At 39.8% G+C, this 27,530-nt stretch overlaps 1 protein-coding gene across 5 annotated transcripts in view; it reads right to left on the bottom strand.

Moving 5' to 3' along the window:
* Window positions 1–27,530, bottom strand: part of LOC131219212 (uncharacterized) — a 114,209-nt gene that overhangs the window by 15,905 nt on the left and 70,774 nt on the right. For all 5 annotated transcript variants that reach the window (XR_009158052.1, XR_009158053.1, XM_058214227.1 and 2 more), the window contains 2 exons: window positions 26,018–26,069; window positions 24,902–25,518 (listed from right to left, as the gene is read on the bottom strand). Coding sequence is in view for 3 of the 5 variants with exons in the window: in XM_058214227.1 (XP_058070210.1) it covers window positions 24,902–25,518; window positions 26,018–26,069 (669 nt within the window). In the remaining 2 variants the exon portion in view is untranslated. The remainder of the gene's footprint in view (window positions 1–24,901; window positions 25,519–26,017; window positions 26,070–27,530) is intronic.

Genomic DNA, 27,530 nt, shown 5'->3' with positions numbered 1-27,530 from the left:
AAGGAAAAGAGAGAAAAAGAAAAGGAAAAAACAACAACAATGAAAGCCTTGGAACTCCACGCAAAGTGCATTTTAACCTGATTTGATGAAAATTGTTGATGATATTTGTTCTGCTTGAAACATTTTGTAATTGAGTAAACATTTGAGTCTCAGGTAGTACAGGGAAATATCTCAATATATTGAGATGCTCAGCATTTACCAAAAGTTACTAATTTCAATAGTCTCAAATCGCAAACCTGGATAAAATGTTCAAGACCTACTTTACACAAGTCTCCAAATTTTCCCAAACATGATTTAGTAATGATAGTAGAAACCTATGGTACCAATGACAAGGTGTACTAAATTTGTCTTACACAAATGTGTGAAAGAAAATATGGAACGACTTTTGTTGGACTTTCAATGGCACAATTTTCAGCATTCCTAACTCATTAGGGAAGTGTGGTCACGGTTTCCTCATCATTCTTAATTTTGGGTCATAGGCAGTGTTCGAGTTGTCGGTATCACTACAAGTTTCGCTGGCCGGAGATAAAGATATAATATCGTTATCGCCGATAATATCCCTGATAACCGGAAATGCAGGGAAAAAGGGGGAAACACGGAGAAAATGAAGGAATTTTTCAGTGAAACTTCAGGACATGCCTAAATACACATATTTACATATTCAGGAATGAAAAAATTGCAAAAAGAATGCATTAAATAAGAAGTTTCCATTTAATGGGGGCCAAAAGGCATGCGTTGTCGTTAGCAATTACTCAAATAGTAACCAAAATGAGTTTATATAATACAAATGCAAGCTTATAACAATGAAGACATGCAAAAGTAAATGAATTAAATATATATATATATATAAATTTTTGGCCATATTTCATCCTCACATAGAATGACGAAGTGGCTCGTAATCATTGTCCGGATCCAGTGGCAGTCGAGAGTAGTACTGTTGCCCAACATGTTGGGCACACCATGAATGTGCGTGGGTTATCCACATCGTCCATCCATTTTTTCAGCTCATTTTAATGGTTGTTTCGAAATTTGAAGCATGTCCAAAGCTCAAGTGGACCACACCATATGAAACAGTGGTAATAATGATTTCCACAGTTGAAACCTTAATAGGGCCTACAGTGATGTTTATTTGTCATCCAACCCGTTCATAAGATCACAAAGACATGGATGAAGGAAAAACACAAATAACAGATTGATCCAGAACTTCTTTGGCCTCATGGAATTTTAGACGGTATAATTTCAATTCACACTGTTTCCCGTGGTGAGGTCCACTTGAGATTTAGATATACTTAGTTTTTGGGCTAAAGCCCTCAAATTATCTAGTAAAATGGATGGACAGAGTGGATAAAATATGTAAATCATGGTGGACCGCACATAATTTACTCAGTGCACAATTAGTGTCCTCACACGACACGTACGTACCCGTGTCCGTAGGGATGCGGATTAGCTATGACGGGTTGAGCAGCGAGACTTGCCGCTGAAGTGACGTCGAGCGGTTATGTGGCCCCACCATAGTTTATGCTTCGTATCCACACCGTCCAACCATTCGAGGATATCATTTTAGTTTACGAGATAAAGAATGAGTCAGATCCAAATCTCTAATAGACCACACCGCATGAAAACAATAATGATTGGATATCCACCATTAAAATCCTACTAAGGCCCACTGTACTGTTTATTTGACATCCAATCTGTATGATTAGGTCATACAGACCTAGATGAGGGGAAAAATCAAATATTAGCTTGATCCGATACTTTTATGGGCCCAAAAAGTTTTTAATGGTCTGTGTTCATTCAACACTGTTTCCTGTAATGTGGTCCACTTGAGATTGGGATATGCCTCGTTTTTGGTCTCATACCCTAAAATGGTCTACAAAAATAGATGGACAGTGAGGATACAACACATTCATCATGGTGGGGCCTACAGAACTTGGTGACGTCAACTTGGTAGCGAGTCTCCCTACTAAACCTGTCAACAGCTAATCCGCGTTCCCGACAAGCATTTCCTTCCTGTACTGGGATGCTACGTGGGGCCCATCATATTGTTTTTTAAAAAATCCACCTCGTCCATCCATTTTTTTAGATCATTTTAGGACATCAGACAAAAAATCATGTGGATCCAAAACTCAGGGTAGCCACACCAGAGAAAATAGTGGAGATTCAGTGAACACTGTTTAAACATAATTTACCACTCATTTGGGCCCACCTTGAGTGTATGTGGTATATCCACGCCGTCCATCCGTTTTTCCATCTAATTTAAGGGGTTGAGCCCAAAATTGATTCATATCCAAAGATTAAGTAGATCACCACTGTAAATAGTGGGGATAATGATTTCCACTGTTGAAACCTTTCTAGGCCTCACAGTGATGTTTATTTTTAATCCAACATGTTCATAAGATCATACAGACATGGATGAAGGGAAAACACAAATATAAGCTTTATCCAAAACTTCCGTGGCCCTCCCAAGTATTTTTCAACGGTAGACATTCAATTCAACTATTTCTTGTGGTGTGGTCCATTTGAACATTGGATATGCCTCAATTTTTTTTCCCTCTAGGCTTACAATTATCTATTAAAATGTATGGACGGAGTGGATAAAATAAATAAATCACGGTGGACCTCACCGAGTCTACTCAGGTTCCAACCCACACGACCTACTCACGTACGCAATCCGCTGCCTCAAACGGATCCGTACGACTAGCGAATGGCTAGTGGTCGGTGCTCTATGGACCTCAAACATGATATGTGTATCATCCATGCCGTCTAATTCATTTTACAGATAATTTTATGGTAAGATCCCAAAACTGAAGTGGATCAAAATCTCAAGTAGACCACACAGCGTTGATTGAACTCGCACCATTAAAAACTTCCTGGAGCTACAACAGTTTTGGATCAAGCTGATATTTGTTTTTTGCCTTCATCCAGGTCCATATGACCTAATCGACATGCCGTGTGACCTGATCCACAGGTTAGATGTCAAATAAACGTTACAGTGGGCCTAAGAGGTTTTTAATGATAGACGTTCAATCATTACTGTTTTTCCATGGTGTGGTCCACCTGAGATTCTAATCAATCTCATTTTTAAGAATAAATATTAAAACGACGTGTGAAAATGAATGGACGGTGTGATAAAACACATAGATCATGGTGGGCCCACACAACACTTACGACCAACACCTGTCAGCGTCACTAGCGAAACCGCATCCAGTGCTTTACGCTAGTCGGACTCACGCAACATATCTTCCTTTCTTTTCTTTTCTTTTTTTTTTTTGAAAACAAAACCTAAAATCTCGTCGAAGAGAAAATGCGGCCGAAGAAAGGGGGTTTTTGGAAGTGGATTGTTGCCGAAGAAAGGAGGATTTTCTTACCTGTAAATCTGGCGTTGTCGATCGGCATTCTTTCGAGCTCCGACTTCCAATCAACAAGTAAGAGATCTTCCCCGTTCTGATATTTTTTCTGATTTTTTGACAAAGGGGTTTTCTTACCTATTTATTGGATTTTTGGTCGGCGATAATCCGAGATTTTTGCCGATATCTCCGATATTTCGCCGATATCGCCGATATTTCGTCGATAATCCGAAGAGAAACGAAAAAATGGGGTTTCGATGTCGCTGGGCCAACGACACCGATATTATCGGCGATAATATCGACATTTCGTCGACAACTCAAACACTGGTTAGAGGACTGCATTTTGGTTCATTGGAGTGGACCCAATAGTCATGTGAATCCCACGATGGGTTCTCATGATCGTGGCTCATTATTCTAATTAATCTAGTACTTTGGCTTTTGCTTATTATTGTTATTAGGAATATCATGGAAGGTTTAGATTGCTTTGATTAGTTGTTATTTTTTATTACTTCGTCTACAAGTAATAGGTTGCACACATGGCGCAAGTTTTGGGGTATAGGGTTTATTATAAATAGGCACCCCTTGTAGTCTTTTTTTTCTCAATAAAGATTAATAAAATTGTTGTGCTTTTCTGCTCCTCTAAATTCCTGAGTTGTGGAGATTCAATTGGGTGCGAAACCCTCCCTTCTTCGAAGGGCCGACTACCGTGGTGCGAAGTCACACCTATCCCGATTCGCCCACACCTTCTTCCATCCATATTTCTCCTCCCACAATCATCTACGCTTCAAATCCACCCTCTATTGTAGCCGTTTTTCTCTCTACAGCAGACTTCCAGAATCTAGCCCTGCAGGAGAGCTGAAACTTCGGTGGAGCACCACGCACAAACCATGCATCGGATCAAGCTGAGATTTGGGGGTTTTGGAGTCCATCCCTGGCCAACCAGGGCTAAGGTGGCCTTTTTCTGAATAGTGGGTCCGACACACGTGCGGCCAGGATCACACGCACGTGCGTCTGGGCCATCGTTGTTGTCCACATGTGCGGGCTGGTACTTCTCTAGTTCGTCTCTCTCCTCTCTTTCACTCTTTCACCCAAAATCCTTAAACCTAATCCTAAATTACTCAAATCCCCAATTTTATGCCCTTTCTTCAACCTTAGAGTTCCCCGAAGTGAAATTTCTAAATCCCTTGGATTTGGGGAATTATTTTTGTGCATGTGTGAATGAATTTACCCTCCTTTGGTTCTTGTTTGGTTTATAATTTTGATTGATCCGGCTCTAGAATGTGTAGGCCTGGATCCGCATAAGATTCCCCTTGATTGAATGTTTGAACTTTTGTGTGGGATATGGAATTTTGTGTAATTGTTTCTGAACTAGTGTGATCTAAAGCCTGAAAATCTTGCACATCATACTTGAATTTCATGTCCTGCATCATCTGCTTTATGGGACAGTTTTAGCTATAAGACTAGCCATGCTTTATGGAAAACATTTTGAGCAAGCAAGGAACAACATCTTCATAGGATAGAGAAGTTGAAATGAGGATGTTGAGATGGATAAGTGGCAATACAAGGATGGAGTTAGAAATGAACGCATCCAAGGAACTTAGGAGTAGTAGTAATAGGTAATAAGATGATGAAAAGTAGACTTGGATGGTTTATCAATGTGCAATAGAAACCATCGCATTCAAAAACGGTTACGTAGCAATTGTAACTGTCGTTACATAATGGTAACGGTCTAGGCTGTTTTGCGTTATGGGGTCATAGCGGCCCACGCCAAAAAAATATTGTACTGTAACAGATGTAATGCCAAGTTTTCAATATCTATATTATATCGGCTGATACAACAGTATTGTATCCATACCAACTTGATACCATACACGATATGGGACCGAATCAGCATAGTTTTTTAAAAAATGGTTATATCAACACCAATATGAGTTAGATACGAACCAATGCAGATCACAAACACTAGTGATCCCTAGTGTTTGTGATCTGCCTTGATCGAATAGTGGCCCACCTTCGAACACACTTGAGAATTGAAGAACATGATCAGCATGCTAGTTCGATTGCTGTTGCTAGTTCGTTTTGTCACTTGATATGGGCCATTCACTTTGGGTCATTAGAGAGCATTAATCGATGGTTATTGGTGATTGTTGTTGATTGGTAGTTGTCCGTTCATCCGATGATTGCTATGGATTGGTTATTGTCCATTCATCACCAGTCAAGTCATCACTTGTTGTGGACCATTGTCATCTCTCACTCACTGCAGTATTGTCCTTCTCGACCGGTTGGGTCATATTGTGGTTCATGTGTTTGATGTGTTGTTGTCCTCCTATGTATATAGCTTGCTTATTATGGGCCTCTTTCATCATCCATGTGACAGTGCATCCATTCAAGTTTGCATCATTGCTTCTTCGGTTTAAATATTCAATTCATAATGGAGTCTAAATCAGACACCAAAACCGACACTCGACAAATCTCGCCAGTTAAGCTAGATGGGTCAAAAATTACTTGCCCCAGGCTCAATCTGTCAAATTTTTCTGAGGCACATGACAGGAAGTAGTCTGGGAGAAGATTTAGAGACATTCACAATGGAAAGAAGACAATTGTCAAGTGATGAGTTGGCTCTTCCATGGTATGGAGAAAATTGTCTACTATAACATGATATATGGTGATAACGCTAAAGAAATTTGGGATACCCTCCAACAATTGTACAAAAATGAAACGAATATCCAATGTATATATGACACATTTAAGGCGTTTCAAACAATCTAATGAGGGAACATTTCGCTAGATTTTGAGGTCTGTGTGATGAATGAAAGCTTCACCATCCATTCACACAGGACATTGCGTAGCAATAATGTCAAAGAGTAGATATTTATGTAGCATTGTTCCTTGCCACCATCTGGCCATAGTTGGAACCTGTCAAGGCCCAGCTTCTTGGAAGTAAGTGGGTTCCGTCTCTGTCTGATGTGTTCGCTTAGGGTGTTATGTGTATCACCTCCTCCATCATCCACCACCTGTTCTCACTCTGGAGAGAGTACCGCTTCTCTTTCTAACATGGGCAGTCACAAACGTGGTGGATAACCGCCATGGCATGGTGGCTGAACAAGAGGAAGAGGTCGTGGTCAAGTCTCCTCAAAATGATAACAACAGACAGTCATATGGCCAGGAACGTTTCTGTATTTACTGCAAGAAAACTAATCATACCGTTGACAAGTGATAGGATCTTTTTCGGAAAAATGGAGGTCCATAAGCCCATCATGCCCCCCTTCAATTAGCAAACATCAGTCAAGAACAAGTGATTCCGTCATGCTTTCCCTATGCAGACTTTGAGAAATTTCTTGCCAAGATCATTGTGACAGACTCTCCATCCACTGCCTCCACCTCTCTTGCCAATTCAGGTACCACCATAACTGCATTCTCTGGTTCATCACTTGGGTGATTAACTCAAGTGCCACTGATCATATGACAGGTAACTTGAACCTTCTATCATCCTTAGATACCTCGGCTCATTGCTCTCTTGTATCTCTAGCCGATGGATCATTCTCCACTATCTTTAGCAAAGGGAATAGCCCTCTTAGAACAAACATTGGTCTTCCCTCCATTCTTTACATCGCTAAATTCCCTCTTAGTTTACTTTCCGTTAGTCGACAAACAAAATACTTAAACTGATTCATCACCTTTTATCAATCCCATTGTGTTTTAGGACATCAAGATTCGGGCGACGATTGGCGGGAAACATGACCTGTGAGGCTTGTACTACTTTGAACCTGGTGAATCTGCCTCTATTGCCGAAGACAACACTTCTTGGATGTTTCTTGAATAAAATGTGAAGCCTATCAATTGGCCAAACTCACTAGCTCTAGCTATGTACCTAAATTGGATAATCGTAACTCTGTTTCTTTTGAATTAATTCATCCTGATGTGTGGGGTCCAACTAATGCAAGACGATGGAAACTAACCTAGGATGCAAGATGAGAGATCAATTACACATGAATTTCAGCAATCAACATGTAAAATCAAACATATCCACATAATAGATTCGGAAATTTAGATTTGTAACATATAGGTCCTATGTTATCACATATGGGGTACACGAAAATATAAAATAATTCGAGAGTGGCCTACTTAGGAGTAGGGACTTCCAATCTAGCGTGGGTAGTGCAACAACCACGTGAATAGATAATGATTCAAATAAAATTCTGGTTTGAGAAAGGTTTTATAAAAATTCAGATTTCTGTTAGGGTTTTAGGTTCACAGCTTGAGATTTGGGAATCGGGGTTCTGGGGATTAAAGGGTATAAGGATGATGTAGGGTTAAAAAAGGATCAAGGAGGGAAAGGATACGAAATGGGGCCCACACGTGAAATCTGTACAAATGCACATGCGTGTGTGTGTGTGCATGCGTGCGTGTGTGCTGGCGGGTCCACACGTGCATGGGTAGGGATAAAGAAGAAAATGGATGGATTGGGTTAGGGTTATGATGGGTTTAGAAAGGTTGTAAGGGAAGGGAAATGAGGAGGCAAAGAGAAGAAAAGGAATACCTTGTTGGATAATAGAATAAGAAAGAATGCACCTTGAAAAATCCACTACCAAACAAGCCTCTACCCTTCGACAATTTAATTGGAAGGGAGGGTTTCTCACAAACCCTAAAAACAAAGAGGAAAAAATACATTGACACAAGCGCCCCCACCCCCCCATGCTTGATGCTTTTATAATAAAATATCAAGATAATTACAACTATGCTACATACTTATGAAATTGCCCATCATCCAAAATAAGAAAACTAAAACACTTATTATCAATCTCAACCGTCAAATAAATCCTAAGAAAAAAAAAAAACACATAATGGAAGTCGATGGCTTGATTAGAATCCAAGGGGTCCAGATATAGAAGATCTAATGGCCCGATAGCCTAATCGACAAGATGCAACAGTCGAATCGACACAAAATAAAAACTCTGTGACTAAAACGATCTAATAAATAGCACGTGCATCATCCCAAAGTTGGGTCTTCCTAACGCACATCCAATGCATGTGGGGTCTTCAAAATGGCCCGGCGGAGGCCTTCTGGAACTCATCTCCCATCCACAAAGAGAGTTGCGCTGATGTAGGTGGTCGCTTCTGTCTCTGGTACACCCGAGTAGGTCCTCTAATGTCCCCATCAATTCTCTCCGGCTAAGAAGAATTCACCATTAGCGAAGTAAAGCTATGGTAATGCTTGAAAAGGTCGAGATCAATGCATTGGAACTTTGCCTCAGTAATTCAGATGTTGTCTGACTCTAGCATGTTCTTCCACTTCACAAGGTATTTCTGATACCCTCCATGGTGGGTAGAGACCGCTTGGTAGTCCAGAACATTCTCAATCACTTCTTTCCGACCAAGTAATGATGGAAGAGGCAATGGGTGGGAAGTAAAGTCCGGTAAAGGTCATAGGATGGGGATGGGGTCAAGGGCACCATCATCTATGATAGGAGAAAGGTTTGCGGGAGGGCTAGAAGATGGATGTGTGGGTCCATCACAAGGCACAATGTCCTCCACGTTGAATATTGCACTAATGCCCATGTTAGGTGGAAGATCTACCACATGCGCATTAAGGCCCCACTCTTGTCAAAATTTTATATGGACCTGCACTGCGAACATGCAATTTCCTCACAGTTCTCTGTGGGAATCGTCTGGGCCTTATGCGGACCATGACAGTCCTACGATATGAATCTGCATAGATTTTACAATGTTGATTACTAGCATTAATGCGCTTCTTGATATCACTATGAAAGTCATGAATATGCTGTGCAGATGCTTCTGCAGACTCAGATGGCCTATATGAAACGGACATGGGTATGAGATTTATAAGCGTTCTAGGCTTGTACCCAAATACTATCTCGAATGGACGCATTCCTGTGGACCTACTGATGGAATTGTTGTATGCAAACTCGGCTACGGACAAAACCGCATCCCAGGTCCTAATATAGTCTACCACCATACATCGTATCAAATTCCCTAAGCTTCAATTAACAACCTCCATCTGACCATCATTCTGAGGATGGTATGCCGAAGAGAACTGCAAGTTGGTTCTCATTATGAATTGCAACTTAGTTATCATCATGTGCCATAGAGTTTTCCAAAAATAACTCGTAAACCACACATCTCGATTTGATACAATGGTCTTTTGCAAACCATGCAGACGAACTCCCTCCCCAAAGAATATTTTATCCACGTTATTGGCATCAGACGTTTTAGAACATGCAAGAAAGTGAGCCATCTTTGAAAAATGGTCCACAATTACAAAAATGGAATCGTGCTTTTTAATCGTCTTGAGGAGCTCAAGCACGAAATCCATGCTAATATCAACCCAGGGGGCCTGGGGGACTAACAAAGGTGTATATAAACCGGTGTTCTGCTTCCTCTGCTGTACCAATTGACAAGTCCTACATTGCCTTATAATGTTAGCCACTTCTCGCTTGAGACTTGGCCAATAAAAGCGCTCCTCTACAAGGGCAATAGTCTTGTCACGCCCAAAATGACCAACTATCCCTCCAGCATGAGCTCCCAGACAAGAAAGTCACAGAGGAGCGTACAGGGTATACACAATCTATCACCTCTAAACAAGAACTCACTGACCAGGACAAACTCACTACTACCCGTAGACTAACTATCTAACAACGATACATACACCTCTCCAAAATCTGGGCAACTAGGATAATCTTCATTTAAACACTCAAACCCAATCGATGCTCATGGATTGGAGTAACACAACGCATCGGCAGGTTTATTCCCAACCCTGGCCTTGTGCTTGAACACAAAAGTGTACTCCTGGAGAAATTGAAGCCACTTGGCATGCCTTGGGTTCAACTTCTTTTGTGAGTTGAAATAGCACAGAGCCTCATGGTCAGATAATAAGACAAACTCCTACGATAATAGATAATGTCGCCAATGGCGCAAGTACTGCACTACAACATAGAATTCCTTATCATAGGTAGAATACTTTTGCTTCGCTTCATTCAATTTTTCACTAAAGAAAGAGACGGGGTACCCTTCCTAACTAAGCACTCCACCTATACCTACACCAGACACATCCCAAGCAACCTCAAAAACCTTTAAAATATCTGGAAGTCGCATGACAGGAGCTTCAGTCATCTTGACCTTAATCTCCTTAAACACCCTAAAGGCTGCTTTAGTCCATAGGAAATCTCCTTTTTTAATGTAATCGATAATGGGAGCTATGATGGAACTAAACCCTCTAATGAACCGTCTATAAAAGGTGGCTAAGCCATTAAAGCTACGCACATCATGAATATTATACGGCTCAGGCCAATTGACTATGGCCTTGACTTTCTCTGGATCCACAGACATGCCCTCTGATGACACGATAAAACCTTAAAAAATGACACTACTAGACAAAAATGAACACTTCTTGAGGTTAGCATATAACTTCACTGCCCTAAGGATCTCACACACTTGCCTCAAATGATGGAGGTGTTGTTGCCTAGTCATGGTATAAATATGGATGTCGTCAAAGTATACGACTAGGAACTTCCTTATGAAGGGTCTCAACACCTGTGTCATGACCTGCATAAATGTACTTGGGCCATTGGTCAGCCCAAAAGGCATGACTAGCCACTCATACAGCACATCCTTCGTATTGAAGACCATTTTTCACTCATCACCTGGGCGAATATAGATCCGGTAATACCCACTTTTGAGGTTTATATTGGAGAAAATTGTGGCGTTGGCCATCATGATGAACATATTATCAAGACATGGTATAGGGAACCAGTACTTACTGATAATGTTGTTTATGCCTCTGTTATCCACACACATACGCCACGTGCCATCCTTCTTGGGCGTCAGAAGGGCAGGCACGGCACATGGACTCATGCTCTCCTGAATGAACCCTTTTCCTAAGAAGCTCATCAACTTGCTTCTTGAGTTATGCATGCTCCGTGAGGTTCATTCTGTAATGAGGAAGGTTTGGGAGAGTCAACCTAGGGATAAGATCAATGGCATGATAGATGTCTCTCATAGGTGGCAGCTCATCCGAAAAGTCGTCAGAAAAGACATCACTGAACTCATCCATCACCGAAATCACCTCACTAGGCAACTCTACACCAACCTGGGGGGTAGCCTCTCTAGTGCCGAGGGCATACACCTCTGAATCCTCCTTAGTCTCTCTTTCAAATTCTTTTGCATTAATGATGTGAAGAGACTTAGTTTTGGACTTCCTCGAAGTTCCAGGATCACCCTTCTTGGTGGTCTCCTTCTTTTCTGATATACTCTTGGATGAAAGAGGACTCAATCTAATTTTCTTGCCCTCAAACATGAATATACAAATATTCAAGCAATTGAATATTGTAACGTCCAAGTCAAATAACCAGGGCCTACCCAAGATGATGTGGTCGACATCCATGGGAACCACATCACACCACAACGAATCCTTATATGACCCAAACTGGATGGGGACAACATCATTGTGAGACCGGAATGGAGGACTTGTCAACCCACGACACTCCGTAGGGCTGAGGTTAAGACTCGACTTTCAACCCCAGCTGACTCCAGGTGCTAGTAGAGAGCACATTGGCATAGCTGTCATTGTCCACGATCACTTTACAATTCTTTTCTCCACACTTGGTGTAAGTGTAAAAAATCGTGTTCCTATACCAATCATCATTTTCTTTAGCTTGGGCAAAGGCGCATCTAACTACTGTGAGAGTATGGGTCTCATGCTCATCAAACTCCTCATCACTAATACCAATATCATGCTCATGTTCCTCTACGTCGCAATTGTCCTCAGCATCCTCATATGCCTCATCTATCATAAGAGCTTTACCTCTTTTTTTGTTCAGGCATTCCTTTGTGAGGTGACCATAACCATTGCAATGGTAACATTATATATACTCACTTCCCTTCGAAGTAGTGCTAACTAGATCCTTACCTTTAACATCTCTGTTATAGGTGGGAGCACCAGTTGGCGCTTTGGTCTGACTCCTAGGGTTAGGTTTGGCTCCCTTAGAAACAACCCTGCTACTAAAATCACGAGACCCTAACCGCTTCATGGTCGATTGCACTAGGTATCGTTCAAGCTCCTCTACCCTAAAGTAAGCCTCCTCTTATGTACCAACATCATGAGGGATGAGCTCACGCCTAATCTCAGGGCGCAGGCCCATCCTAAAGCAAGACAGGGTCACAGTAGAAGACTCATCGACGTCACATCGCATCATGTACTCCTCGAATCTCTTGATGTAATCCAATACAAGCATCGACCCTTGTCTCAAGGACTGCCACTGATCCAAAAGGCAATCATGATAGGAGAGTGGGACGTATGTTTCTTTAAGTTCTTTCATCTCAACCCATTATTCAATGGGTTCATCTCCACACCGCTCCGTCTTCCGCTCTGTATTGGTCTAAAACAACTTGGCTCGACCTGTCAACTTCATCTTAGCGAACCTCGCTTGACAGTGATCTAACATGTCATGCCACTTAAAGAAGTAGTCCATGTCAACTAGCCAGTCAAGAAAATGCTTCAGGTTCAAGTGACCTTCAAAACTGGGAGCATCGACTTTGCCGCTCTTTATAACTCTTTCCTCAGGGTCGTAACGAACCCCCATCTCTCTATGAGGCGTGTGGGCACGCGGTCCTACATGGCCTATTCCCTGACCAAAGTTCTTATTACAACCCCTAATTGGTTCTACTAGGATTGGACCCTGCTCAATTGGGTCTTCATCCACTGTCTCTCTTGCCTGAGACTGGCGGTCTTCCCTGGTGACGGGGGTACCATGAGAGGTAACCTCTAGCCACGTGATACACTGGTTGCTAGGAGTTAATTGCATGGCAATGGTCCCATTATGCGTCTCAATGGCTGTCAAACAACGGCAAACCTTTTCGAGAGCCTCGACAATCTGATCCGGGTTCATGGTGGGGAATAGACCAAAACCACGACCTATTCGCATTTACATATACTAAATGACCCTAATGAGAGACAACCTAGCTGAATGTGTACTATATAATGAATGTGGTACAAAAATCAGATTTGACGACGCTAAATTTAATGCTATATGACACAAATGTATTTTACGTATGATCAGTGTTCGAGTTGTCGGTATTGCTACAAGTTTCGCTGGCCAGAGATAAAGATATAATATCATTATCGCCGATAATATAGCCAATAACTGGAAATGCAGGGAAAAAGGGGGAAACATGGAGAAAATGGTGGAATTTTTTAGTGAAACTTCATGACATGTCTAAATACACATATTTACATATTTAGAAATGAAAAAATTACAAAAAGAATGCATTAAATAAGAAGTTTCCATTTAATGGGGGCCAAAAGGCACGCGTTGTCGTAAGAAATCACTCAAATAATAACCAAAATGAGTTTATGTAATACAAATGTAAGCTTATAATAATTAAGACATGCAAAAGTAAATGCATTTAAAAAAAATACACATTTATGGCCACATTTCATCCCTAAATAGAATGACAAGGTGACTCGTAATCATTGTTCAGATCTCGTGGCCGTTGAGAGTAGTACTGTGGCCCACTATGAATGTGCGCGGGTTATCCACGCTGGCCATCCATTTTTTCAGCTCATTTTAATAGTTGTTTCGAAATTTGAAGCATGTCCAAAGCTCAAGTGGACCACACCACATGAAACATTGGTAATAATGATTTTCACAGTTGAAACCTTGGTAGGGCCTACAGTGATGTTTATTTGTCATCTAACCTGTCCATAAGGTCACAAAGACATGGATGAAGGAAAAACACAAATAATATATTGATCCAGATTTTCTTAGGCCTCATGGAATTTTAGACGTTATAATTTCAATTCACGCTGTTTCCGTGGTGAGGTCCACTTGAGATTTGGATATAATTGGTTTTTGGGCTAAAGCCCTCAAATTATTTGTTAAAATGGATGGACAGAGTGGATAAAATATGTAAATCATGGTGGACCCCACATAATTTACTCAGTACGCAAACACATATGTACTCGAGTCGGTAGGGACGCGGCTTAGCTACGACAGGTTGAGCGGCAAGACTTGCCACCGTAGTGACGTGTAGCTGTTATCTGGCCCACCATGGTTTATGTTTCGTATCCACACCGTCCAACCATTGGAAGATATCATTTTAGTGTACAAGATAAAGAATGAGTCAGATCCAAATCTCTAATAAACCACACCACATGAAAACAATAATGATTGGATATCCACCGTTAAAATCCTCCTATGGCCCACTGTACTATTTATTTGATATTCAATCTGTATGATTACGTCATACAGACCTAGATGAGGGCAAAAATCAAATATTAGCTTGATCCAATACTTTTATAGGTCCCAAAAGGTTTTTAATGGTCTACGTTATTCCTATAATGTGGTCCACTTGAGATTGGGATATACCTCATTTTTTATCTCATACTCTAAAATTGTCTCGAAAAATAGATGGACGGTAAGGATACAATACATACATCATGGTGAGGCCTACAGAACGTTATGGTGGCCCAACGAATTGTTTAATGGTGAAAATCATTATCTCCACTACTATTTGTGGTGTGGTCCACATGATCTTTGGATATGATTCATTTTCTGGATAATGCCCTAAAATAATCTCTAAAAATAGATGAACGGTGTAGATATAATAAATACATCACTGTGGGGCCCACGTAACTGTAATCTCCTTTGAACCGTTTGTACAACTCGGAGCTCGAGGAGCGTTAGTGCTCGTCTGCGCACACCACGTACCTACAGCAGCTATATAGCTACTGTGTGTACACCACCCATTCCACTTCCCTTTTTTTGATAAACCGACCCCGACCACGGCGATTTCGATGGGTTTTCTGTTAAAGCTCCCAAAAATCTCTCCCCAAATTCCGATTTTTTTTTTCAAATCCCCGTAAGCCTAGGTAGAATCCAGTTTCCTTTCAAAGCTATTCCATTCGAAGGAAAAAGGGGATTTTAGGTTTTTCGTTCTTGTGAAAGATCCAGCGCTGTTGACCACGATTGGACAACCAAATTCAGCCGAAGGCCACTCCTTAGGTAGATCTTGAATAAAAAGGTAAGAGAGCTTCTTCTTCTTCTTCTTCTTCTTCTTCTTTTTCTATATTTTTTTCCGAATAAGAGGGTCGTCGCCTAATGTCGCTGAAAACACGGCATTTGTTTTGCCTATTTTATCGAAATCTATAGGGGAGTTGGCTGATTTGGCTAGTGATCCGAAAATATCGCCGATAATATCGAAAATATCGGCAACATCTAGAAGAGAAACGAAATATTGGGGTTTCGGTATCACAGGTCTGGCGACACCGATAATATCGGCGATATTATCGATTTCTCGCCGTAACTCAAACACTGCGTATGATGACCCTTAGTACCTTAAACCCTATAGATAGCCCTAGAATGATTCTAATAAGGCTAAAACTAAAAATTCAACAACTGTCTTAAAGTCATTAAATCTGAAAATTCCAGCAATATATGACTTTGAAAATACCCAAGCAAAAAATTCAGCAAGCTGTATGCGATCAATATGCACTATAATGGGTATAGGAATTTTGTCGAACACCTGCCATATGCTAAACATAGGCTTTGATACCAAATTTGATGTAGGACAATGGAAACTAACTTAGGATGCAAGATGAGAGATCAATTACGCATGAATTTCAGCAATCAACATGTAAAATCAAACATATCCACATAATAGATTCAAAAATTCAGATTTGTAACACAGGTCCTAGGTTATCACATACGTGGTGCACGAAAATATAAAATAATTCAAGAGTGGCCCACTTGAAAGTAGGGACTTCCAATGTAGCGTGGGTAGTGCAATAACCACGTGAATAGATAATGACTCGAATAAAATTCCAGTTTGGGAAAGGTTTTACAAAAATGCAAATTTTCGTAACAGTTTTAGGTTCACGGCTTGAGATTTGGGAATCAAGGTTCGAGGGATTAAAGGGTATAGGCATGATTTAGGGTTGGAAGAGGATCAAGGAGGGAAAGGATACGAAACGGGGCCCACACGTGAAGGCCGTATGGACGCACGTGTTTGTGTGTGTGCGCGTGCGTGCAGGTCCACACGTGGATGGGTAGGGAGAAAGAAGAAAAGAGATGGATCGGGTTAGGGTTTTGACAGGTTTAAAAAGGTTGTAAGGGAAGGAAAATGAGGGAAAGAGAAGAAGAGGAATACCTTGTTAGAGAAGAGTAAGAGGAAGAATGCAACTTGAGGAATCCACCACCAAACAAGCCTCTACCCTTCCACAATTCAATTGGAAGGGAGGGTTTCTCACAAGCCCTAACAGCAAAGAGGAAAAAATACATTCATACAAGAAAGCTTCTCTTTTTTTCTTCTCAATGTTCTCCACTAGGGTTGGACGTCAACCCCCCCCCCCGATGCTTTTATAATAAAATATCAAAATAATTACAACTATGCCACACACTTATAAAATAGCCTATCATCTAAAATAAGGAAACTAAAAGACTTATTATCAATCTCAACCATCAAATAAATCCTAAAAATAACAAAAACCATAAAGGAAGCCAAGGGCCTAATTAGAGTCCAAGTCATAATAACACAACCTGATGAGCCCTTCACCGAAAGATGAGTACCCAAATCTCCAAAACCACTTGTCATTGATGCTATCTAGCTTTGACTCTTGGATTGCCACTAAAGTCGCCTTTCTTCTTGGAATATCTTTCACCATCCTCCACGTATATGGATCCCTGAGACCAACATGTCTGGGTGCAGGAATGGGGAAGTGCCGAAGTGTCCACTTCACTATGCTATGAAGTACAAAAAGCTAGGAAGTAGTAGCACGAGCAAGAGTTCGAAGGGCGATTCAAGCAGAAAGTGGCACCTAGTTAGAAGGATCCTACAACTTCACTTGCTCGCGTTATTGCTCTATGTATTACATATTTTGCACCAACTACACCTTGGAAAGCAAAGTTATGGCTACCATTGTGTTTATGTGTATGCATGATATCATCGTTATGAAATATACTATAGTTCTTGAACAATTGAATAACCATCTATCCTGAGAATTAGGTACTAAAAGGAACTTTGAGAGTCAAAGCAGTACATTCAAAACATGGCATTTCATCTGACAATGAACAAATACACTTGATCTTCTTTAGGAAAATGGAAGCTGGGGTTTGGATGCAACCTTTTTTCTATCGGTTATATGGATGCAACTTGGAATTTGGAGAGGTGGAAAAAACAAAAATGAACAGTTGTTACATGATCATATCATAGTATAAAACGCAATGGCACATGAAAACATGTGATTTAGATTGGCTTAAGAACTACATAGGTGTAAACTTTCAAGTCAATGCACCAAACCACAGTACGATCCTTCCATATCTTCTTGAAATAAATGTCGAAGCAATTGCATCTGATTGATAATTTCAGTTTCTGCTGTTTTTGTTAAATGCAAAGAGCAGCAGCAAGATAATGCAACCCCACCCTGTATCATTCATGGCTTGAACTTCCAGATAGGCATTCAAGTGAAATACATTGCTTTGTGAATCAAACTACAAATGATATGCGATGAAACTATCCAAGTTCCATAAGGAATATTATGTCGGTTCCTCTCATGGTTGATCAGTAATGACGAGCATGCCTTGCAAATTTTATCTCTTGAATGCATTTTTAAGAGCCCATAAAGAACTTCGGTGGAATCCCAGTTAGAAATCTAGTAATGTATATTGTCATCAGCCCCTACTGCACAAAACTGTACATTGTTAGTAACCCTGTTTGTTACCATGTAGGAGATTTGAGTGTTAGTATACATATATTACATATATTATAGTGGTCATGTTGTATGATGTACGTCCTTTATTGTGGGGGTGTGTGTGTGTGCGTGTTTGGTGCTCCCAAGTCCTTTTCTTTTACATAATTATGGTTCTCTTAATAAATGTAGAGAGAGATCACTAATCCTAATCCCTGTTTCTCGTCTCCTCCAAAACTTCTATTTCTTCTTCTTTGTCTTCTTCATGGTGTTAGAGCTAGGGTATTAAAACCTTATTGTGGGGGTGTGTGTGTGTGCGTATTTGGTGCTCCCAAGTCCTTTTCTTTTACATAATTATGGTTCTCTTAATAAATGTAGAGAGAGATCACTAATCCTAATCCCTGTTTCTCGTCTCCTCCAAAACTTCTATTTCTTCTTCTTTCTGTCTTCTTCATGGTGTTAGAGCTAGGGTATTAAAACCCTAGTTCTCTTTCTTCTCTTTGTTTTTTCTTCAAGGTACAGTTGTACCTGCTTCCCAGTGTCCGAAATATCGGCATCACGTACAGATACATATCGGTTATTGCACAGGATATATCATTTGTATTGTGTAATTTATTGCACTTTTTGGAAAACATGGGGAAACGTTGGGGAAATGGTTGAATTTTTCAATGAAACTTCAATGATTATTAAAAAAGACCTTAATACACACTTTTAAATCATAAAATCTCAAAAAAGAAGTGCACATAATAGGTTTCCTTCGTATAGGATCCTAAGTTATGCGTTGTCTGATTGAACTAAGGCAACTATATTCAAATATGATGCATAACATCTACAAATGTATCAAGACATGTATGAAAACACAACCAATGCATTCAAAAGCAAAAGATATAATAGAATTTAAAAAACATACCTATCAATGATGTGACTGGCTATGGCCTAGACCCACAGAGTTACGCAACGGCTCATAATCATCATCTTCATGGGCCACAAAAGCTTTGGATCAAGCTGATATTTGTGTGGTCTCTTCATCCAGGTCTTTGTGACCTTACCAAAAAGTTGGATGGCGAAAAATTCCGGTGGACCCACAAAATTTTTAGATCAAGCTGATCTTTATACATTACCTACATTCAAGTTTGTTTGACCTTAGCAACGGGTTGGATGGAAAATAAACATTATCGATTTACTTAAAGTGGGCCCACGGAAGTTTTTAATGGTGGGCGACTGGGCGTTCAATCACACCATTGTTTCTTGTGGTGTGGTCCACTCGGATAACACCTTAGTGAGCGTTACTCGAACATGTGAGGTCCACCTTGATGTAGTTTTTGTATATCCAAGCCAACTATCTATTTTCCCATCTCATTTTAGGGCATGATCCCAAACCTTAAGAAGATTCAAATCTCAAGTGGACCATACCAATAGAAACAATGATGAATGACCATTAAAAACTTTTTATGGGCAATAGAAGTTTGGGATCAAGATGATCTTTGTATTTTCCCTTAATCCAGATCTTGTTGACATTATCAACAGGTTGGATTGCAAATAAACAATATGAAAACCTTACGATGGGCCCTTTGGAACTTTTAATGGTGAGACACTCAATCACCACTCTTTCATGTGGTGTGGTCCACTTGAGATTTGGATCTGCATAATTTTTAGGACCCCATCCTAAAATGGTCTGGAAAAATGGATGGACGGGGTGAATGTAACCAAATCATCGAGGTGGGCCCATGGTAAGGGTAAATACCATGTAATAACACACCTAATATGCCCCCTAAAAAAGGGGCGTTGATTGGGCAAATTCCGGAGTGCAACTTGGGTGAGACCCTGACAATAGGGCCCACCTCAATGTATGCATTGTATATCCACATAGTCCATTTGTTTCTCCATATTATTTTAGGACATGGTCCCAAAAATGAAGCCAACAAATATTTCAAGTGGACCACACCACAGGACACAGTGGTCATTGAACTTCCACCATTAAAAGCTTCCTGGCGTCCACCGTGATGTTTATTGACCATCCAACCTATTGATAAGGTCATACAGATCTAGATGAAATACAAAAACAAATATCATCTTGATGTAAAACTTTTGCAGCCCACAAAAGGTTTTCAATGGTCATTAACCATTGTTTCCTGTAGTGTGGTCCACCTGAAACTTTTATCTTATTCATTTCTGGGACCATGGCCTAAAATAAGCTGAAAAAATATAAGAGACATGAATATACAATTCGTACATCGAGGTGGGCCCCTACGGTCAGGGGTCCCACCCACATTGCAGGTTCCAGGGTCTCACCCAAGTTGGGCTCCGCCCATACCTAGCAAGAGACAGACGAACCTATCAGGGGTTGTATGGGGCCCACCATATAGTATATATGTTTTATCCACGTCGTCCATCCATTTTGACAAGTCATTTTAGGGCATGATCCTAAAAAAGAGGCAGATTGAAGGCTCAAGTAGACCACAACACATTAAACAATGGTGATTGAGTTATTTGCCATCTAATCCTTTCAAAACGTCGTAGGGCCCATCGTGATGTTTATTTGGCCATCCAACCTATTCATAGGGTCACATATACCTAAAAGAAGGTGAAAAAATAAAAATCGGCTTGATCCAAAATGTTTGTCCCTACCAAAAAGTTATCAATGGTAAGCGTTCAATCTCCACTGCTTCTTGTGTTATGGTCCACTTGAGCCTTAAAAATGTCTCATTTTTGGACACATGCCCTAAAATGATCTTCCAGAATGAATGGACAGATTGGATAAAACATATACAACAAGGTGGACCCCACAAAGCCCATGACAGGACCGTCCGTCTCGAGCTAACGTGACACAACCCGCGTCTGTAAAAGGCTTTCAAAGCCATTTTCGAAACAAAAAAAGGGTTCCGGAAGGACCAGAACCCTAAAATCTCTCAAAGAATCCCCAAAATCCCTTAATCAAACCCAAATCTCTAGGGGTTTTTGCAAATTTCTTGCCGAAATCTCCTTTACAATTTGAATCTAGCATCTATTCGAAGAAAAACAAAAAAGGAAAATCGAGATTTTGTGGAACTTACAGCGCACCATTGTGGATCGATCGAGTGACCTACCAAATTCTACTTCTGATTACGCATTCTTCTACAGGTACCAAAATCCCCTATGAATTGAAAGTTTTTCCCCTGTTTTTTCGAATTTTTCGGTAATTATGTAAGCCTGACATTGTCTGCCCTTTTATTGTTGAAATTATTGTTTAAATGGATGTTGGCTACAATAGACCTGTGAGTTTGTGACAGAATCTACAGTAGATCCGTGAGTCTGGAACAAAATTTGTAGATAAAGGGATAAATCCACAGGTAATATCTATAATGTCATAAAAAATCATGCAATATCATGCAATGTATCTCACGATACATAGAAATCTTTTTTTTAAAGAATTCGAGGGTTTTTCGACGGGTTTCATGTCACTAGCCAATGATAACGATAATATTGGCCAATAATATTGATATTGCGAACATTGCTTCTTCCAACTGCAGCCAGACCCACAAATGGATCCAACCAGTGCAGCCAGACCCACTAATGAGCAAAGCTAGCACCACTGGACCATCTAGACCCTCTAGCATGCCTAAACAATGCAGTTGGCGTCTTCAAGGGCTCCATAAACCCCCTTCTCTCTTGATAGTGCTCTCCAATGAAGCCTCTTGAGCCCCGGCTTGCTGCCTGTTGCTATGTACTTCATCCAAGCCGTGCAGTAGGATTCCCCATGGCTTTGTAGGATTACAATATTTTTGGTTGATGAGTCGTGCAATAGTTGTGTTTGCTACCCAATGCTATGTACCTCATCCAAGTCACTATGGCTTTGTAGGATTCCAATATTTTTGGTTGATAAGTCATGTATTAGTTGTATGTGTCATCTTCCTTGAGTTTTGTATATGGGGGAGTGTTGGAATGGATGATCAAAAGATATAAGTGACTATGTAGTCCAAAAGTCGAGATCATCATTCCGAATTAGTAATTATGATGATGAAACTAGATGGGAAAAACTACTTGGCATGGTCACATTCAACCAGAATGGTTATTGGCAATCAGAAGTTGGGCTACATAACCGGCAATAAAGACCTAAAAGCAAATGACTTATCTTATGATGATAAAGGTGTTCCAAAACGATAACGGCCACCACCATTACCATTATGATACAGGCCGTAACGGCCATTACGGCCCCCGTATCGGCCGTTACGGCCCTTTTTTATTTTTTTATTTTTTTGAAAAAAAAATTGTTACAGGACCGTTACGACCTGTTTTTTCTGTAACGGCCGTTTCGACCCTGTAACGCATAACGGTTATGACCGTTACCGTCACGTAACGGCCATTACGTAACCGATTTTGAATACCTTGATGATGATTGGAAAAGTGAGAATCTGACTATGATGCGCTCCACCCTATGCAACTAAGTATTAGTAGTGGATTGTCATTTCTCAAGATTGCCAAGGAAATGTGGTATATGGTTGCTAGCACATATTTCCAACGTGATGATTTGGCCCGCACTTATCAGTTGTATTGGGAAATCATAAACATGCAGCAAGGAAAATCCTCCTTAGAAGAATACTATGCAACTCTTCACCTGAAATGGGAGAAACTAGATCACTAATGTCATTAGAATTCAGGGAATTCCAGATTGTATTTCAGCCGTTCCTACTCCTAGAGAACTTCATAAATAGTTGAAACAAAGAAGTAATACTCAAGTTCCAAGCAGGACTTCATCCGGATTCCGAATCACAGTGTTTTCAAGTCCTTAGAAGCATGGTTCTAAGGGTAGATCATATTGGCCTGGCAGAAAAAATGACAAAATACAAGCATCCCGTATCGGTATCAACCTGCATTGGCTTGTATCAGTAAAATAAAATTAATTTAAATAATTTTTAAAAAAAAAAAGCCAGAGAATCAAGTACAAATATAAGGAAAACGGGAAACAATGAGATATTCAAGGATCAATCTTTTTATATTTGGAACAAGTATATAATGGTGTATCTGGCCTTTCTATGATAAGAAAATGGTTTGTTCGCTTGACTTGTTCAAAGAACAAAATTAGCCATAAACTGAACATAAATCAGGCAGATTTGGTGAATTAGGGCCCATTACATGGAATTACAACAAAAAGAATATTCAAACAAAAAAACATTGATGGTTTACCCTTTCGTGATTTTCCCATAACGATCCATTCCACTTTGATTCGTCTAGTCCAATTCAAACCTTTTGTTACGATCAGCAAAACAGACCTAGATGTAGTCTAACAGACTTTCTAAGGTTCCTCCATGGTTTAAATGACAAAAGAAGAAAAAATTGAGAAATTTTGGTACAAAAAGGAAAAAAATTCAAATTCTGGCCTTTGTGATTGTATCATGTGTCAATGCTAATACGCCCCACATCAGCTGATATGGACCATTTTCTTTAGACGATACAGCCCCATATCATGTATCGTATCCTGCCAATGCCAATATGATAGACCTATATCAGCCAATACAATATGGATATTTCAATCCATGTTTAGAAGTAATTCTTTACCTTCCCTAGGGGCAGTATATAACTATATTAGAGGAGAAGCGAGCCATTGTACATGTTCTGGCATTCAAGGTTCTCTCTCAGAGCGATCAGCCCTTGTAGCCGGGCCTGAATCATCCAAGGAGAAAAAGGGCAGCCACATTCCTCCTCGAGAAACTCGAGAAACAGTAACAAGGACAAGTTTGTATCCTCTCCTTGTTGTCCGCCCCATCACACTCGCAATTAGTATTATGATCTTCGCCCTCTTTGCCCAAATCCCAAGACTGCTGCTGATAATGCAGAGATTGAAGGGGAGTGTACTGACACAAATTAAGTTTCTGGTGCCTAGAGCATTAATAATAAGATTCATCAAAAAGTAGCCAGTCTTTGTGCTCAACTTTCTGCAAGTACAGGGTCAGCCAAGCATCTCTACGAAACATGTCCCAAAGTCTTACTCCAATCTTCATGTCTTGGATCATTGACTCCGATGCCATGGATCATATTACAGGCAAGGAGGATAACTTCCTTTCATACTGTAACTTCTCAAATAGCATAAAACTCATTGACATGTCCTATTCCAAAGTGTTTGGAAAGTGATCTTGTTGGCTCAATTTGTCTTTAAAATTAGATAATGTTCTTCATGTTCCATCTTTTCCTCCTAATCTGCTATCAATGAGTGCTCTTACTAAACAATTGAATTGTTGTGTTACCTTTTTCCCATCTTACTCTGTCATTAAGGATCTACAAAACAAGAGAAGAATAAGTGGTGGACAATAAGTTAACAAACTGTATCACGTTGACTCAGCTGATACACCTGCACTTATTTCTGATTCTCATGTCGATAATAAGAACGTCTATAGTTATGATTTACACACTTATACTTGCACAAAGCATTAAGAGAAACATCAACATATTCGGGTACGGGATCTGGGAAGTGTTTATTTCATAATGTGAGCAACCGCAAACATCTAGGGAGTGGGAGTGGCAGCAAGAGCATGAGTCTGAAATCTGATCTAGAGCTGAAGTGGCACCTAGGTGATTCGTGCAATAAGCGCAAACTGCATATGTTAAGCTACATGATAACTCAAATTATGCAGCCGCAACATGTAAAAAAAAGTTGAGACAAGGTTTACCTGTCTTTTCTTTACATGAGCTGGTCGTTTACAAATAGGTTCCCCATATAATATGTAAAATATGGAGCACAAACAGATGCACAAATAAAATCCATAGGAATCACAGGTGGATTAACTGCTTATCAGCTTGTAATTACCGAAACTGAAAATATGCTCTAGCTACTAAAGGTGCCCAAATAAGTGAAAATAGAAAGAGCTATAAGCATCACCTGCAAACTTTATGAACATGAAAAAGTTCCAGAAGTGCCTTAGGAAGAGCTTCTCGAGTTTCATCAGACATAGTGGTCGTCCTAGAGCTCTGCATTCCGTCTAGACTGCCTTTTGCTCTCTGATCAATATTACTGGAAGCAGCACCCCTACCACCAATACCTGGATTCAGAGGATTCCTTGGCACTGTTGCCGTACCTTTTCTTCCAACCCCATGAATAGCCTCTGAGATATTCTTTTCACGACTTGACCATGCTTTCTTCTGCACCTCCACAATATCTGGATGAGCCTTCATAAATAAGCAATCTTCAGGCTCCTTGAATTTCCAATCACTAAAGAGAGATCTTTCAACAGCCAATGATGTCAGGATATCTTTCATAATGTCGCTGGGAACTTTCAATGCCTTTAACTGGTCCCGGTGGATGAATTTCTTCTTGCTAAATAAGAGAAGAATGTAATCTCTGGCTAGAGCATTGACACCTTCGCATCGCAATGAGCTTTTCGAAACCCACAACCCCTGTACTAGGTCTGCATGCTGCTGAAGAACCTTCAGAACATCTTCCACAGAGTTTTCAGGAGCAAGATGCACAAGCGCAGCAAAGCGATGCACGTGAGGCCCCTATGAAGAGAAAACATTCAACAAAAATACAGTGATAAACTAGTTCAAGCTTAACAGAAACAGAAAAAAAAAAAAAAAAATTTGACTAGGTAGAAAGAAGTCCAACCATGTATTGGTTCAATGTAAACCAGTAAATAAGAGAACTAACAGGGAAAATAAAATCACTTCATCAGTAGCCCAGACATTTGTTCTATTCTATCTAAGAACCAAAGAAACAACACCAGCAAAGAATGTGTACGTGTGTACACATAGTTGGAAAAGTACTCTATCAACAGCACTGAGGTCTTGTTATCGATTCCCAAGTGGGGTGTGGCTAACGGTGGGGTGTCTGTACTAACATGCTAACCAATTTTTTAAAAAAATTATAAAAAAAAAAATTCTAAATTAATCAGCTGATCATGTAAATGGAAAAGAAAACAAAAAACATCCCATAAATATATCAACTGATCAGTGTTATCATAATCGTAAGATGCAACTTATGGAATAAGTAATTACAGACCTCAGAAAGCCACCTCTTGAACCGTTCTTCCAATGGTAATTTAAGCAAGAACCTGTTGCAAAATACATGGCACCTTCAATTTCTATACTGAAACCAGGGCAGTATGAGTGTTGTCAATTTGCTTGGGAGATGGTTGAAAATAAGATAAACCACATAAAATGTCATATGAAAGTTAGACAGCGGTATGATCAGATAAACACTATTACAAGTAGGAGAGATTGGGGAAAAAAGTACACAACTAGAACCAACATTATAAGATAATTCTTTTTGTTGTTGTCGGTTTTTTTTTTTTTTTTTTTTTTTTTTTTTTGGCATTATATGATAATTCAAGAAGCAAACTCTACTGATTTAGACCTGACAAGCAGAACTTGCACGTGATAAATGGTAGAGAAAAGTAGCATATTTGCTTTTTGATTTATAGATAAAGTTGACAGATGAATCATAAGAATCAATTAATTTGAATAAATTCTTAATAGAATTTCAACTGAATAAGGAAAAAGGTCTTGCATACGAATCGTCACTAAGCCATTGCCAAGCCTAGAAATGCTTGAATACTCTAGAACCTTTACCAAAGGTCATCAACGCAAACGTCTAACCATTACACACCATTCATGAGCTCTCCAATAATGACATTGCATTTACTGATCACAGGCATCTGACCTATGAATCTCTGTAAGACCAGAACATTTCCATTGCCTAAGGACTAATTCTGGGCTCATCCCTTTTGAAGGTTCATGACTACGACTTCATTAGCTTTCCCATTCCACAGAGGACACACATAAACAATAGGAACTGCAACCCCAGCTTTTCAAAACATCCACTCCCAAATTTTCTCACCTAAACTCTTGATCTAACCACAAGTCATGGCATTTCAAATATACTTTGAATATAGAATCCTAGAATTTCAACAATCTGATGCAGCCACTGTCAGATGTCTAGCACTTGAAGCTTATATGTGTTCTTACATGTTTGAGTAGGCCTGTGTATTTGCTCCACAGGAGTAACATTTTTTCCTCATATATATATATATATATATATATATATATATATATATATATATATATATATATATATATGTATGTATATATATCAGTAAAACATAGTTCTTGTTGAATAGATATCTGGAAACTGCTCAACAACAAGATTCAGAGACCAAAAAGAAAGTTCTAGCCATCCAATCACAGCTGTGTCATGATCTCATAAATGCGTTTAAATATCAGATCATCCATTAACCATGCAAAAACAAACATGCACTCGTGGAATTTATAAGAAACAAAAACATTACACAGTCAAGTCACAGCAAGCTTACTGCTTCCAATTACATCGGAATCAAGCGGAACAAGAACTGACATGATCCATTTTACATTTTATTTTATTTTTCAAGAATATTTTCACCATTATGATTGGATTAAGTAGCAAGAGAATTTAGGACCACTTTTGTCACGTACGCATTGCATTACCTATGTCATCCATTGTAGTCAACTCATTGATTGTAATGAACTATGTAAAAGAC

The sequence above is a fragment of the Magnolia sinica genome, chromosome 11 (genome assembly GCF_029962835.1).
Source record: "Magnolia sinica isolate HGM2019 chromosome 11, MsV1, whole genome shotgun sequence".
Classification (NCBI taxonomy): domain Eukaryota; kingdom Viridiplantae; phylum Streptophyta; class Magnoliopsida; order Magnoliales; family Magnoliaceae; genus Magnolia; species Magnolia sinica.
The sequence above is the reverse complement of the archived record's forward strand: the minus strand, read 5'-3'. Positions and strand labels throughout refer to the sequence as shown.